The sequence below is a fragment of the Labrus bergylta genome, chromosome 13, assembly GCF_963930695.1.
Source record: "Labrus bergylta chromosome 13, fLabBer1.1, whole genome shotgun sequence".
NCBI classification, from domain to species: domain Eukaryota; kingdom Metazoa; phylum Chordata; class Actinopteri; order Labriformes; family Labridae; genus Labrus; species Labrus bergylta.
In genome coordinates, this window is record NC_089207.1 from 9,017,401 (window position 1) to 9,031,276 (window position 13,876).

Genomic DNA, 13,876 nt, shown 5'->3' on the forward strand with positions numbered 1-13,876 from the left:
CGGTACTGTCTTGTTATTTCTATTATTGTACATCTGTCACTTAAAGATGACTCACGCCTCAGTTGGTGGAAGAATCGTGTCATATCTGAGATATCAGGGACTTTGGCTTGATGACAGCATCAGTTTCATTCTCAGCTGCCTCGGCTGTAGGTGTAGGTGTCAGACGGTACATTCTGTGCAGGAATTACATTTAAATGTGTCTGTTTGCAGTTCCTGTCATTGTTTTGTAATCCATACATGACAAACAGTCAGCTCATAATCTGTTTGATGCTGTATGCAATCCACATTTGAAGGTTTAAAACATTTAAAGAGACCAAGGCATTGAAGCTCTCCGTATTTTTATTACTTATTTGAACCTACAAACATGCTCCTCTAAGTAAGATGAGAATCCCCTAGTCTACATTACCCGAATGAGTGAAAGAAAAATACTTTTAAAAGGTACATAATGCACTTAGTGTTAATACAATAAATTCACTCTGTTCTTTTTAGATTCTGAAAATGTATAAAAATACATTTTGCACAATGTCCAGTATACATTTCAAAATAAATTGATACAATGGTATTTATGTCAGTATTTACCAAGTACAAGTTAAACCCTGCCAAATTTGTTATTGCTCATATATTTTGCACTTTGCATATAGACAACCTGCTTTATGAACATAAATGTTCCCATAGCCTTTACAATCAGAGCATAACATAAAGTCCAACCCAAACAACTTAGCAGAAATTATGTTTTAAGTTAATGTGCACAATCAGTGAAAAGCAATTTATTGCCGAGTGTGTGCAACCTTAATGCCTGAAAGGTTGAACAACCCTGTCTGATGTTTTCAACTTGGTCCTTCACAGAAGATAGGAGCTGTATGCTTGTTTGGATTTACAGCTGTAACAGTGGATTCTGCCAAAGATGCATCAAAATATTGTGTGTAGAAATATTTCAAACACTCCTCCTAGCTACCAAAGCTCTACTTGAAGTGTACAGGGTTTATTGATTTATTGGACAAGTGTTCTTTGAGAAATTCTAAACATGGACGTATCAGTGGTGGACGTATCAGTGGTAAACAAGTGGAGATTTGAAATATTTATACATTAGACATTACATTACATGTTGCTTCTCTGTGGCTCTGGTTCAGAAACTGGTTACTTTGTAAATCCAGTTAAATAGCAAGTTACACTTTGTTCAGAGCAAACTGGCAGTTCCTTTGGAGGTGAGTATTTGATACTTAAAATTGAAATGAACATGTTTGAAGCCTGGTTAAAAAAAATCATAATTAGGGACGTAAACCGTCTAACTGCATTTGTGCCGTCCTCTACATGAGGTTTTGAAACAACAGATCTGGACCTAATTTTAGTTGATATCAGCATTAAGGTTCAGATTCAACACATCACTATTGTACATCTGTTCAACTTGAACCACAATAAATTTTCACTTCCCCAATTAGTTATGAGAAGCCATCACTTGAGGTGTGACGGCTGTTGTCTTCACATTTTCATTATTCATACCAAAAGGACATGCTCAGTGAATCTTTTAATATTTTAGAGGCACAGAAAGCAATTGAAGTGAAAGACTTGTTCAGTTTGCATAATTTTAATCCTGCCGGGCCACCGTCAAGCATCTCCTTCTGATAAGTTAGAAACCCTGACATCCTGTCTCATCTCTTTGTTAATCTTGCCCCCCAGACTCTCGTTCCCATTACTAAATGTCCACCTATGCAGACAAGTTTCACCAAGCGAGCCTTTAATTAGTCCACTCTTTGCACTGTGATGCATTCGAGTCCTAAGACTGAATACTGATACGTCACTTGTTTTTATCTTGTCATCACATCCACCTCCTGCTCTGACAAAATCAAAACACACCAAGTCAACATAAATAATCCCAAGGATGACTGATGATTTGCCTGAGATGGATAGTGTTTCTATAACTTGGCACTAAATTTTACTTTCCCTCTCTTTAGAAGCCCTTTGGCTTTGCCCTGTTAATTTAAGAAATGTAGTCATGTCCAAAGTGTACTGTCTTAAGATTCCCTTCAGACTCACCTCACAGGAGCATTCAGTTGGGAATTAAAATGAGAAACTGAGCCTGACATGTGCTTGCTTTCATTTCAGGTGATATCACTCATCAGGCAGGAAAGGAAACGCTGAGCGAGCAGACAATGTTTGGTGTCTAATTTAGTTCTCTGTACGCTTAGAGGAAAGGTTTTTTAATGAATGGTGATGCCACAGAGTCTATTAAAATGCATGTAGTTAACTTCGTATGGCTTCAGTGTAATCTGTCTTTTTTTTTAGTTGTCTGTGATTAAAGTGCAAGCTTCTCAATATGGGCTTTGTTTGTTATATGAGGTGTTTCACACCATTAGCCAGACTGCCGGTGTTTGGAAAGTCGAAGGAGCCATTCCGACTAATGGTGCAGATGTGCCCACCTGTTGCTCACTTTGAATCACCTTTAGAACCGGGCTCATTCTGGAGTATCAGCACAGCACCGTGTTGTTTGTGCTGTACAGCAGTTGAAGTGAAATCAATAACAATTTAAATTCAGGGTTGAAATTCCTATATAACATTCCAGCTCAGAGATACATATCAAGTTTAAACTGTTGATCTTGTTTGTGGCAGTTATGAGTCACAGTAAAGAAGAAAATGTGGTGTCGCACTTATTTACTGATGGGACTGCTGCAGAGGTACAAGACTGATATGAGAGCTATGGCTCTTTGTATTAAACTTATTTCACTTGTATCAAGCCAATATTTTAACTTGCCTCGTGGTTTGGAAAAATGACATGTGAAAGTATATTTTGCAATTTGTCTCTATATTCGGCTTTACAAGAATTGTGGCTAAGTAAAAAGGTCAAACTTGTCCTGTGTTCGACGATGGATGAAAGTTCGTAGAATAAATCGAAATAATAAAAGTCTGAGGAGGTCTTGGCAAATTGCATTTGAGTTTTGCAACATTAATGATAATCTGTTCAAAGGTGTTGGCGGGGGGGACATTACATGAACCAAAGAGACACTTAAGTGGGCATCATCTTTGTTTGAGCAGAAATAATAATGAATCGACTTTAACACATCTGAACAGGCATTTGATTCTGGCTGTTGGTGTGTTTGTCTGATTATTCATAGTTTTGTTGGTGTGTTTTCTACAGGTGGGGCTGCTGCAGGTGCTGGAGGCGGTGAAGGTGTCTCCGCTCATAGAGAAGGTCAGCGACCACAAAGACTTCAAGAAGCTGCTCCGAACGAGGACCAATGTTCTGGTACTTTACACCAAGTCAGGTGAGAAAAGACTGGCATCCTACCGTAGTGATTTTGTTTATGGACCTGGCTGTAGAGACCACTGTAGGTTTAAAGATGTGAACAACTTTTGCCTACTTTCAGCACCATGTTCTTGTCCACATACTAACAGTCAATAAGGGTTGACCACATATTATGGGATGCACCCACATCAGACTCAATGAACTGAAGATATATGAAGTAACTGATCTATGATGACATCTAAAGCCTTTCCTTCAGTTGCTCATGAGAAAGCACAGCTACAGTAAGGTGCAGCTGTGCTCAATAATAGTGCATAACCATGCTTGCATGAAGATAACTTAAATTGTAGAACAACATTTTGCTTCATTGATTTAAAATAATGTAAATGTAAAACATGGTTATAAATTCTTCTGTTCACCATCTGTAATAAGAGTGCAGTCAAGCTGTGGCATAGTAATACTACTACAACTACTAGTACCCCTGCTACTATTAAGTGTCTCAGTTTGTTTGAACTTGGGTTGGAAAGTAGTTACCAAATGCTTTACATTTCAAACAAGCAAAACAAATCAATTAATAATTAGGCAAATAAACACCTTTCTGAAATAAACACAAGATACTTAAACATACAGATAAACACTTTGATACTGCCCAATCAAAGGACAAGCGCCCAGTAAAGAAATCCTCCATCCCAACCATGGAAAGAGAAAAAGGAAAACAGATAGGAGAGTCTGCAGAGAAATGTTGGCTAGAGAACAGTGAAGGCAGAGTCTATGCTATATTCTGTTTTTTCACTTATTAACTAAAAAATATTTTACCATGTAATGTATCATAAGGTACATTTGGATTCACTGTGTTGTGCAGCTATTGCCCACGGACTTCTTTTAAAGGGTGGTCTATCTCACGAATGGATTTTGAACTTATCTTGTAGAGTAAGGGATCAGTTATGAAATAGAAAAATGAAACCCCTCTGCCCAGTCAAACAAAGTTAAACAGGATTGTGTTCGTCCAACCATTAGGTTAGATCTCCTAATGCAGCCCAGTAGACTTTAATTCCTTTTAAATTAACATATTTCTTAGAAGAAGAGGAATATACACAGCAGGCTTGTAGAAGAAGCCGCTTGATATTACTAATTTTCCAATCAAAACGCCCCTCCTACTCCTCAGTAAGCATCAGAAGACTCACTGAGCCCCACAGCTACAGATTTATTTGTTTCATTATTCATGGCCCATGTCAGCATGAATAAAAAGACTGTATAAAGCTTCTACACATTGAGCTCTGCCTCTGATTGATGATTATTCCCTCGCTGCAGCATCACACAGGCATGCCTAATTTAATGTTCCCTCTTCCTGCAGGTTTTCTGTCTTGCTCCTTTAAATCCTCTCCACACTAACCAATTATCTGACCACTTCTAGCTGCACCACATTCATCTTACCTCATGAGTAAGGACGGTCGCCCCCTGCCCCTCCCATCACCATCCTCTGACCCTCTGCAGTCATTTGAATCCCTGTTGAGATTAGCTCTGGTTAGCGTTCATCAATCCTCCTAAGCTTATCAGAACATCTACCAGACAGTTTCTGCATGCATCCTTCTCCTTACATGGTTATACTCTAACACTGAATTGCCAGATGTTTTTGTTGCTAACCCGGTGCAAGGCAGCACCCTGGGGAGTCATAGCAGTACCCCTAAATCTAAATATAGCCTTGGCCTGAAGCATTGAGAGGAATTCTACTTTTTATGCAGTGAATAAAACACACCGGGTTTCAGGGGGAGTATAAAAATGATGTACTGTGTTACAAAAGTTTGAACATTACACAAGTTAACATTACTCACAGGAATCTCCTTTTCTTGCCACATCTGATAAGAAAAATATGATATATTGCTGTGTGTGTTGTGTTAGCTCGTACAGTTTATTACATACAAGAGTCTCCTCTTTCCAAACACAGAAAGCAGAGTGCACAGCTCAGCTTTATTTTCTCACTGATACGGTAGATTGTGCAAAATCTCCGGTGGTCATGAACCCCTCCGTGTTGTCCTTGAATGAGCTCACACTCGATGTTCATCACGGCTCACAATGTGGTAGAAAGCAGCATGCAGCAGGTAGAAACGAGAGTGTGCACAACATCCGTGCTGTGCCTCCCCCCCCCCCCCCCCCCCCCTTGTTAGCTGAAAAGTTGGTCTACTTCTGCAGAGTCTTTGTGTCACCTTATAATCCTTCCATCCCCTGCTAAGTCTCACTATTGTAAGATGCTGAAAGCTGATGTAACTTAAACCCCCTCCCCGAACCCATCTAGTGAAGAGTATTAGAAAGCGCTCTTCCATCACCCCTGCATCCCAAACTCAGTGATCTCTTTCTTTGCCACTTTGTTCTCTAGTAAGACACTGAGCTGTGCTGTAACTCAATTCCTCCTCGCTGTGTTTGACATGACAGTGTCCTCTGTGTCTCCAGGCTCTCCTGAGCTATTGAACGCTTTTGCTAACAACTCTGACTGAGGTTTATTCTCTTGTGTTTGCAGCTACATCAGGGGACTCTCACCTGAAACTGCTATCAGATGTGGCCCAGACAGTAAAGGGCCAAGGGACTATTGCATGGGTCAACTGTGGGTAAGTAATAGGGTTCATTATTTTTCTTCTAAATTGTACGCATGCACAAAAAAAAATCCTCTCTTAGTCACACCAATTGGCTACCAGTCTCTCTCAGCATAATGTCCTCTCTTGTTGGATGTATTTTTCTGACAGCAGAGCAATTTAATCCTCCTCAGAGAATGTCTCCTCTGTCATCCATCTACACAATTTATGGCTTTTTAATCGAGGTGTAAATGGCTTTGTCCTGCAGGTTCTATGGTACAGGCAATTTTTGACAGGAAGCCATTCAATTATTGAAGTTGACCTATTGTGTCCATCCCCATTTTATAACTTGCCCATAGTGTTACAATGCTGGATGCCCATACTAAACGTGGGCAAAGTTTCAGATCATTCAACAACTTTATTAATCCCTCTTGGAGCAATTGGTGACAGCAGCAACACAGACACAACACAGACATGTGATCATGAGGTGAACGTATGTTGGAGTGATTCCAGGATAAGTCTGCTCTTAACGGCTTGTCCTGTGAATCACGGCGATGGTTCTCTGATATGATATCGAGAATTTCAGAAGACGGCTTTAGTCCTCCCCTGGAAGCTCTGCAGCGTTCTGCCCCCAACATGAAGGCTTCCATGGAACTGGCCAATCAGAAGAAATTGGGCATGTGGGGAGGAGGATCTTAAAGGATAATGAAAACTTTAACTTATTGAATCATAAAGTTATTAGACTTTGTGTTATTGAAATCATTTTGTCAACATCACATAGTAACAAGGATTAATATCTTGCTGTGTTAATGATGGCAAATGAAAAGATAGTTTAACAATTGATGGTGGAAAACAAATTGCTTTTTTATGATGTTGTTATAAATTGAATATCAGTAACTTTGAATGTTAGTTTAAGCACTTCATTATGTTAATTGTAGTAATTAGGCACTGCATTGCCATTTAGGTATTTATGTTGTGTATGACTGTGTGTTTGTTGGATCCCAGGAGGAATAGCAGATGCTTATCTTTCGTATCGTTAACAGGGATCCTAATAAAGAAAGAAAGATTTCCTCTACCTATTTTTTTGTATCATTGACAAAGCCATATTATAAATCAAAAATAACCGGCAGCTGTACAAAAAATCAAAACAATCACTACTTGCAGCTGTGGAAATAAAGAAAATACTTCTGACTTTTTAATATTTATGTAATATTTCATTCTAAATTCTCCTTCTTATTTCTGAAAGTAGAGCAGGACATCTGTCATTCTTCTTTCTTGTATCTATCTCTGGCAAGTTACGGCCTTCGAGCACAACTCCCTTTACTCCCCAGTGACCCGACTTTGGATTGTTGTTCTTTCTGCCCTTCCTCATGTTCAGTTCCACTTACATTCTTTTATACCTGTCAACCCATCAACTGCAAGAACCGTCTCCTTCACCAGAGGAGGAAAAATGTATCATAAAACAGGAAACAGGAAGACAGTTACTCCCCTTTGGCACCAAGTGCTCATTGCAGCATTCACAATCTCTCTCAAGCATATCTGGTATTGAAGACAAGGCGGATAGACAGGAAGGAAAATGAAACTCATATCAGTCTGGAGTTGAAAGGATTGTCAGAACTGTTCGTGTCCACGTTTCTTTTCAAAGACACTCCATGATACAATCTGCTTTATTGTTTACTTTTCGATTCAGTTACCTTTTTTTGTCTTGGACTGTATGGTATCATCTCTCTCTCTCTTCCTCCTCCAACAACTCAAGCATGTAAGAGAGTGTACTCACACTGAGCAGAGATTTATACTGGGCCAGATTCCTGCCAGAGGAGCTAGAGTGAGCCGGGCTCATCACTGCAGGACACACAGGTCCAGTGCCAGGCTCTGTGGCAAAGCATTGTGTGCTATTTGGCATTTTTCTCGACCATCTCAAATGGGTCGGTTCCAAATCGAAGCTCCAGCTGCGAGCTCATGGTGGACAGAGTGAGAGAGCGAGCTGAGCCCATATCACAGCGTGAGAACTCGCAACCCTGCCAAGGAAGAAGGCCACCAAGGCCAGAATGACACACTTTAAACAGATGACAGGGACCTGAGTGTTGGCCAACAGGGATCCTCCGAAGGGATGGATGAGCTCATACAGGAAGTTCAGGACCGTGTTGTCGGCTTCCATTCAGGAGTTAGAACTGGACTGTTAGAACAGACCTAGAACATGCTCTTGTCTAGATCAATTGAGCCAGTAGAGGACAAACAAGGCCAGCACAGATTAGGATTTGTGTTTTAACTAAGTAATAATTAAATAGCGTGCAGGGCTTCATCCTCTTTGCCTGATGAATTCATAAATAATCCTCTACAGAAAGGGAGTCCGTTGATTTTGACCTGTTACAAATTGTTGGATCCCTTATTTTTCCCCCAACGTCCTACTTAAACAGCTTAAAGATTTGCATAAGAAGAATGAAAAGTTGTAAGTCACAATCTATCGCCAACAGGTATCATGGTTGAGCCTATGGCCTGCAGATGAAAGCCTTTCATTGTGGGCACATTCCTAGAAAAGATCACAAAGGGAAAATGGTCATTGATGCATTTCCATCTTCCAGCAGTGATTGGTCTGTCAGCGAGTGAAGAGTTAGCTAACGGAACACACCCTGTCTTCAATTCACTTTTGTTAACCTTGAGTTGTTAAATGAAGCAAAAGCCGACGTGCAAAAAGCTGCAGTTGAGGCTGACTGCAGTAGCCAAGGAATTCCCATTTGATCCCACATTAGAGTACAAATTGTTACAGCGGTAATAAAAAACTTTAAAAGCCAAAAAGGTAAAAGATTACATCCATGTTTTTAGATATGTGGTTAACTTGCGTACCATCATTATGGTTTCTGCTGGCGATGCCATTTCACACAGTGAATCATAAACAACGTCCTTGTCAGCTTGCAATTCTTGATGCTGGTTAAACACAGCATACAAGCAGAACTATATTCATCAGCCCCTTTGAATTTAAAGAGTCAGAAGTTATAGTTTATATTTCAGAGAGAGTAAAATGTTAAGATTCTGTTCAAACAAACCTGATAAATAAGATGATAGTTGAAGAGAGCAGAACTTTTTCTTCTAAATAATGCAAGCTCTGCTATAATTGTACTTTCTTAATCCTAACTACACAGGGTTGGACAATTTTTTGTTGGTATCTATTTAACTGTTGCAGCCTATCTCATCACCACATTTGTCTGTCAGCACCTTATAACTTCCCATCAGTCTCCACTCATACCGTACTACATCAACTCCTGCTCACTGGAGCATTTAAAGCTTTGGCGCTGATGCATCAACCTACGTTAACCCACAGATGAATGTACAACAGTTATGCTGATCTGGTGGACAGCCCTTTAGAGAAATGCCACTCATGGCCACCGTTCTTTTTATGAACTAAGCATTAGCTTGTGAGTCATTCTAGCGTCCTTTGGCTTGTATGTGTTGCATGATTGAATAGTTATGCTGTTTCATAGGTTGATTCACAAAAACTATATTGCAGACACAAAGGAATGCAGTCCTTTTTTCCTCTGAGTCAGTTTTACTGTGTATGGATGACAAGATGAGTAAGAGGCTGAAAGCCCAAGTCCATTGTTCTTTTGGTCTTTCTACCCACGTGTCGCCTATTCACCGGCTTCTTCAAAGTGGCACCACGCAATACCAGGTGGTCTTTCATGCCAGAACTGTACAGCCCAGTTGAGTTTACAACACTTCTGTAGTTTCATATCTGTCTTGTATGAACATTTTGTGCAGAAACAGAGTGAGTAACATTAAAATGTCTCCATCTTTTGGTACAATAGAATAGAACAGATCTTTATTAATGATAAATTGTGACCCAAATATTTGATATTTTACAACCAATTTGATTTATTTAATGAAAATAAAATGGAGGTTTGGACCAAGCCGGTACAAAACATGATGGAACAAATATACAGAATAAAACGAGCAAGGTTTAAAAGCTCTCCATGAACTGTTTGACATGGTTATTTTTTCTGGGCACCCATTCGCAACCCACTAAAAACGGCTCCCTGAACCACCAGTTGAGTGATACTGGTTAAAGCACTGAAGTCGAAAAAAAGCTCTAAAAAAGAAACTGGTGGTGGTCTGTAACTAGACTAGATGCACACCGTATAAAGGAAAAATGAGACGTTGAGGAAAATAAACTCCAAAAAAGGCTTTTAAAGTGTAAACATTTTGCTAGAACTTGTGTTGTAACCTTTAACTTGTGTGTACTTACTTGTGTGTTGTAACCTTTAAAAAACACACTCTGATTGGAATGTCCCAGGCCCATGCTGGTGTTTTTTAAAATGGATATTTATCAGTTATGTAATTGAGTTTGTACCTGAAGGTCTTATTCTTCTGGTGTTATAAAACAGCACACAATCTGCACTGATGAGAAGCCGTAAACTGCAAAAATTACTGCAGGACTTATGGAAAATATACATTTTTTTTTAAGGTGCAATTTGGTGCTCTTGTTTAGCTCAGGGGCTAAATTTAACTCCAGGCTACAGAGTCTGTATAGCCCTCGAAGTGGCTCTATCCACTGCCGTGTCCTCTTGTTAAAGACATGAAAAGAATGGAAATATCTTTAAAAGAATGAACTATGAATGCCATTTTTTCCCAATTGTAAAGTTGAATGCATGCGTTAAAAGACTGCAAAGTCAAAGCAAAATAGAGCTTTCATCTGCAGCCAAGTCCTTTCTGTCATATATGTTGTAAGGTGTAAAATCCCAGTGTTCACTGTCCACAGGATTGCTTTTACTTTTCAAAACATCAAAAGGTGTTAAAAGTAGTCAAACAAAGGTCCTTTATCTACATTTGAGAGTTTCGGGTTTCTATTACCTTTGTGTGACGCATGGAAATGTTTCAAGGAGAAAGAATCAGAAGGCTGGTTTTGAGTCGGATGACTGCGCATCATCTCCAAATACATGTCGAGGTCACATCTGCTCCTGGTGTCCCCCCCCAACTGGTGCCATCTGCCTTCATGAGTCAGCAGAATATGGTATTAAGCACACAGTCATTACCTGAAATACTGTCTGTCAACACATGCACACACTGATTCACTCTTCTTCATAAAACACAGGACCATCCTAAACATATCCGGCTCGCTGAGTGACTTGGAGGCATGATTAATTTCCACCTCTTTGAATCTGTCAGCATCGGGCGCTCTCCGTCTCTCCCTCTCATAATGAATGCATATCCTTTTTTGCGCTTCATTCCAGGAGAGAAAAGAGTATTTAATGTTGCTGCTGATGTCTCACTGCTGCATGTGTGAAGTACATGTAGGTGGTTAGATGCATCATGATGTCCTTTTTAACTGTGGCCTTTTTTTTAAAGTTACAGGAGTAAGCCTCCTTATTAAAGTGAATCCTGTAAACTAACAAGCTGTACATAAAAGTTTAACCAGGATGCCCATTCAGGCAGATGGCCGTTCCACATGAGTCGGGTTCTACTCAGGGTTTCTGCTTGTTTTACTGTGCTTGAGGTTTCCCTCATTTCCAATGCGGTCGACATTACAGTGTCCTTTTTTAGGAGTTTTCTGCATGTTTGAAAGCCCTAAATGTCTAAGTTTATATTTGTATAATCATAAGTTTGAGTTTATAGAGAAAGATTTGTTTGTGGAAATATTGACTGAATAAACTGTGTCCAATATACAGTAGACACCCTTTTAAATTGAGATGACCTCCAAATTGGAATTGTTTGATGAGAGGAAGTCTATATTCTATAACAAACTGTGATTTCAAAGGGTGATGTACGTTGTAGACCCTGTCCATCCTGAACACAGGCTCTTCTCCCCCCTCCCAGTTTCTTTCCACAGGCAGTAAAATGCACCCCACCCCCCCCCCCCCCCCACCCCCCAAACCAATAACCACAGCGCCAGCACTCTATTATTCAGTACTGGCCTATACTGTTTACTATTTATTGAACTTGACAGCTGCTTTGCACTATTTGCACTTTTCTTTTTCAGAGCTTTTTTTAGACTTCACTTCACTTGTGCTGTTCATGTTGTCTTTACATTGTTACTATTCCTGTGTGTCTGTCTGTGCTGCCACTGACGAGAGCTGCTAAACTTTCTATAGCAACGACAAGACATGTTGTATTCTATTCTATTAAAGGTTGTTTAAGATTTTCACATATTTAATTCTTTTGTATCCTCTCTCTCTCTCTCTCTCTCTCTCTCTCTCTCTCTCCCTCTCTCAGAGATTCAGAGGGCCGTAAGCTCTGTAAGAAGGTGAAGGTGGACACGAGCTCCAAACGTGAAGGAGCAGAGCTGATGCATTACAAGTGAGTAACTATGAAAAACTCAGCTGGCTGTCAGACAGTCTTTTACACCTCACTGCTTCCTGGAAAGTAATTTGGTGTTATCAGCTTAAGGAGCATGTTGTTTGCCGTTTACTTCCGGCGTTGTGAGCACTGTGCTTGGTGTGTCTTGCAGAGATGGGACGTTTCACACAGAGTACAACAGACCCGCTACCTTTAAGGTGAGTGCACATCAGAGATCCTGTGTTCTTCGCATCAGCTGCTCGAGTCGAGGACATTTTGTCCGCCGCTTGCCCTAAATGGTGCTTAACTATAGTACATTCTAATTGATAACTACTCCTTTGTGTGAACATGAGTGGAGACCTGTTGGAGGTGTGCAGAGCAGAGGGTTCAGAATAGTGGAGTTGTTGCCAAACAGAAGTTTGTTTTGGTTTCATACTGGTGCTCAAGGGCCTACTGGATCAAAAAGTCGCACATTCTTCCTTCAAAGATTTAAAAATCAAAACTTTTTTCAGCCCTGGTTAAGATTAAAGTATGGAGACCATATAGAAGTGGTTTCCTTTGTTTGTTTCATCTGAGTTTATTAAAGCCAATCATAACAAAACTTTGTAGATGCATATTTGTTTTCCACTGTTATGATTAAATAGTTCTTTTTAATTGTGTTTTGCCCATTTTTATTTCCCTGACAGATGTAAAAGCCTCTGCAACAATGAAGCGCCTAAAGTCTCAGTTTAAACCATTAACAAGTAACTCTGAAAACCACGTACTGATCATTTAATATTCCGCCTGTGTCCACACTGTCATTGTTATTGTCCCGCTGAATGAAACATTTCCTGCTGTTGCCTCCGCAGACATATGGTTCATTCTATTTACATGGAGCTTTACCAAGCCCATTAACAAACGCCCAAACGTATTGGAATAGCTGTGACACCTCTTTGATGCATGAACACGTTGCTCTGTATGAGCCTCCACCTGGCACAGCCTGCAGTGTTGTCTGTTCTAAATTTAACTGTGATGCCTTCAATGCTCAAGTCAACCGTCATCAGTCATGCAGTGTTTACAGGATCGTTTTGTTAAAGTGACAACTCGTTTCATGATCTTACTTTTACTTATTTTTCTTCCCTTCAGTCCATGGTAGCGTTCCTGAAAGACCCGTCAGGCCCCCCGCTGTGGGAGGAGAACCCCGAGGCGAAAGATGTCGTCCACATAGAGACAGAGAAAGTAAGTAGTGAGCCAAAAAAAAGATTTGGATTATTTACAAAGAAGCTTGTAAATTGGAGGCAAAATTAGCTGATACTGATAGTCACTTGATGTGCTAATATCAGCTGATATTATCGGCTGGCTGATTAATCAGTCAGGCTCGAATCCTAACGATACTCATCCCTATAGACAACACATATTTTAATTGAACATCAACCAATCAATTCATCCATCCATCGCAGGGAAACTCTTTACTGAGCGGCCCTGTTGAGTGTTGTATGAACAGCTTTCACACAGCAGGAAGTCCATCCCTGCAACACTACACCTCACACATAAAAGCGAACATATCATCAAAGAGCTGCTCTACATAGTTCAGGACGTCTACAAACACCAGTCAGTTCATACGGTACATCAAACCCCTTCCCCCTCAGTACCATTACAAACAGCATCAGAAAGTCTTTTGATTTAATGAACGGCAGCCCTGCACATCCACTCGTGCCCCGAGGCCTGTTAGAGGTGTCAACAAACGGTTCTGCTGAATAAGCGCCTTTTGAGGAAGTCGCTGAGCTCATGAAGGTGATGATGAGGATGAGAAACTGGTATGAAG

The 13,876-nt window shown here is 40.2% G+C and overlaps 1 protein-coding gene across 1 annotated transcript in view; it reads left to right on the forward strand.

The window, feature by feature from the left end:
• Positions 1-13,876, forward strand: part of pdia5 (protein disulfide isomerase family A, member 5) — a 57,350-nt gene that overhangs the window by 6,486 nt on the left and 36,988 nt on the right. The window contains exons 2-6 of the mRNA XM_020651250.3: positions 3,134-3,260; positions 5,754-5,841; positions 12,010-12,093; positions 12,245-12,290; positions 13,198-13,290. Of these exons, the coding sequence (XP_020506906.1) occupies positions 3,134-3,260; positions 5,754-5,841; positions 12,010-12,093; positions 12,245-12,290; positions 13,198-13,290 (438 nt within the window). The remainder of the gene's footprint in view (positions 1-3,133; positions 3,261-5,753; positions 5,842-12,009; positions 12,094-12,244; positions 12,291-13,197; positions 13,291-13,876) is intronic.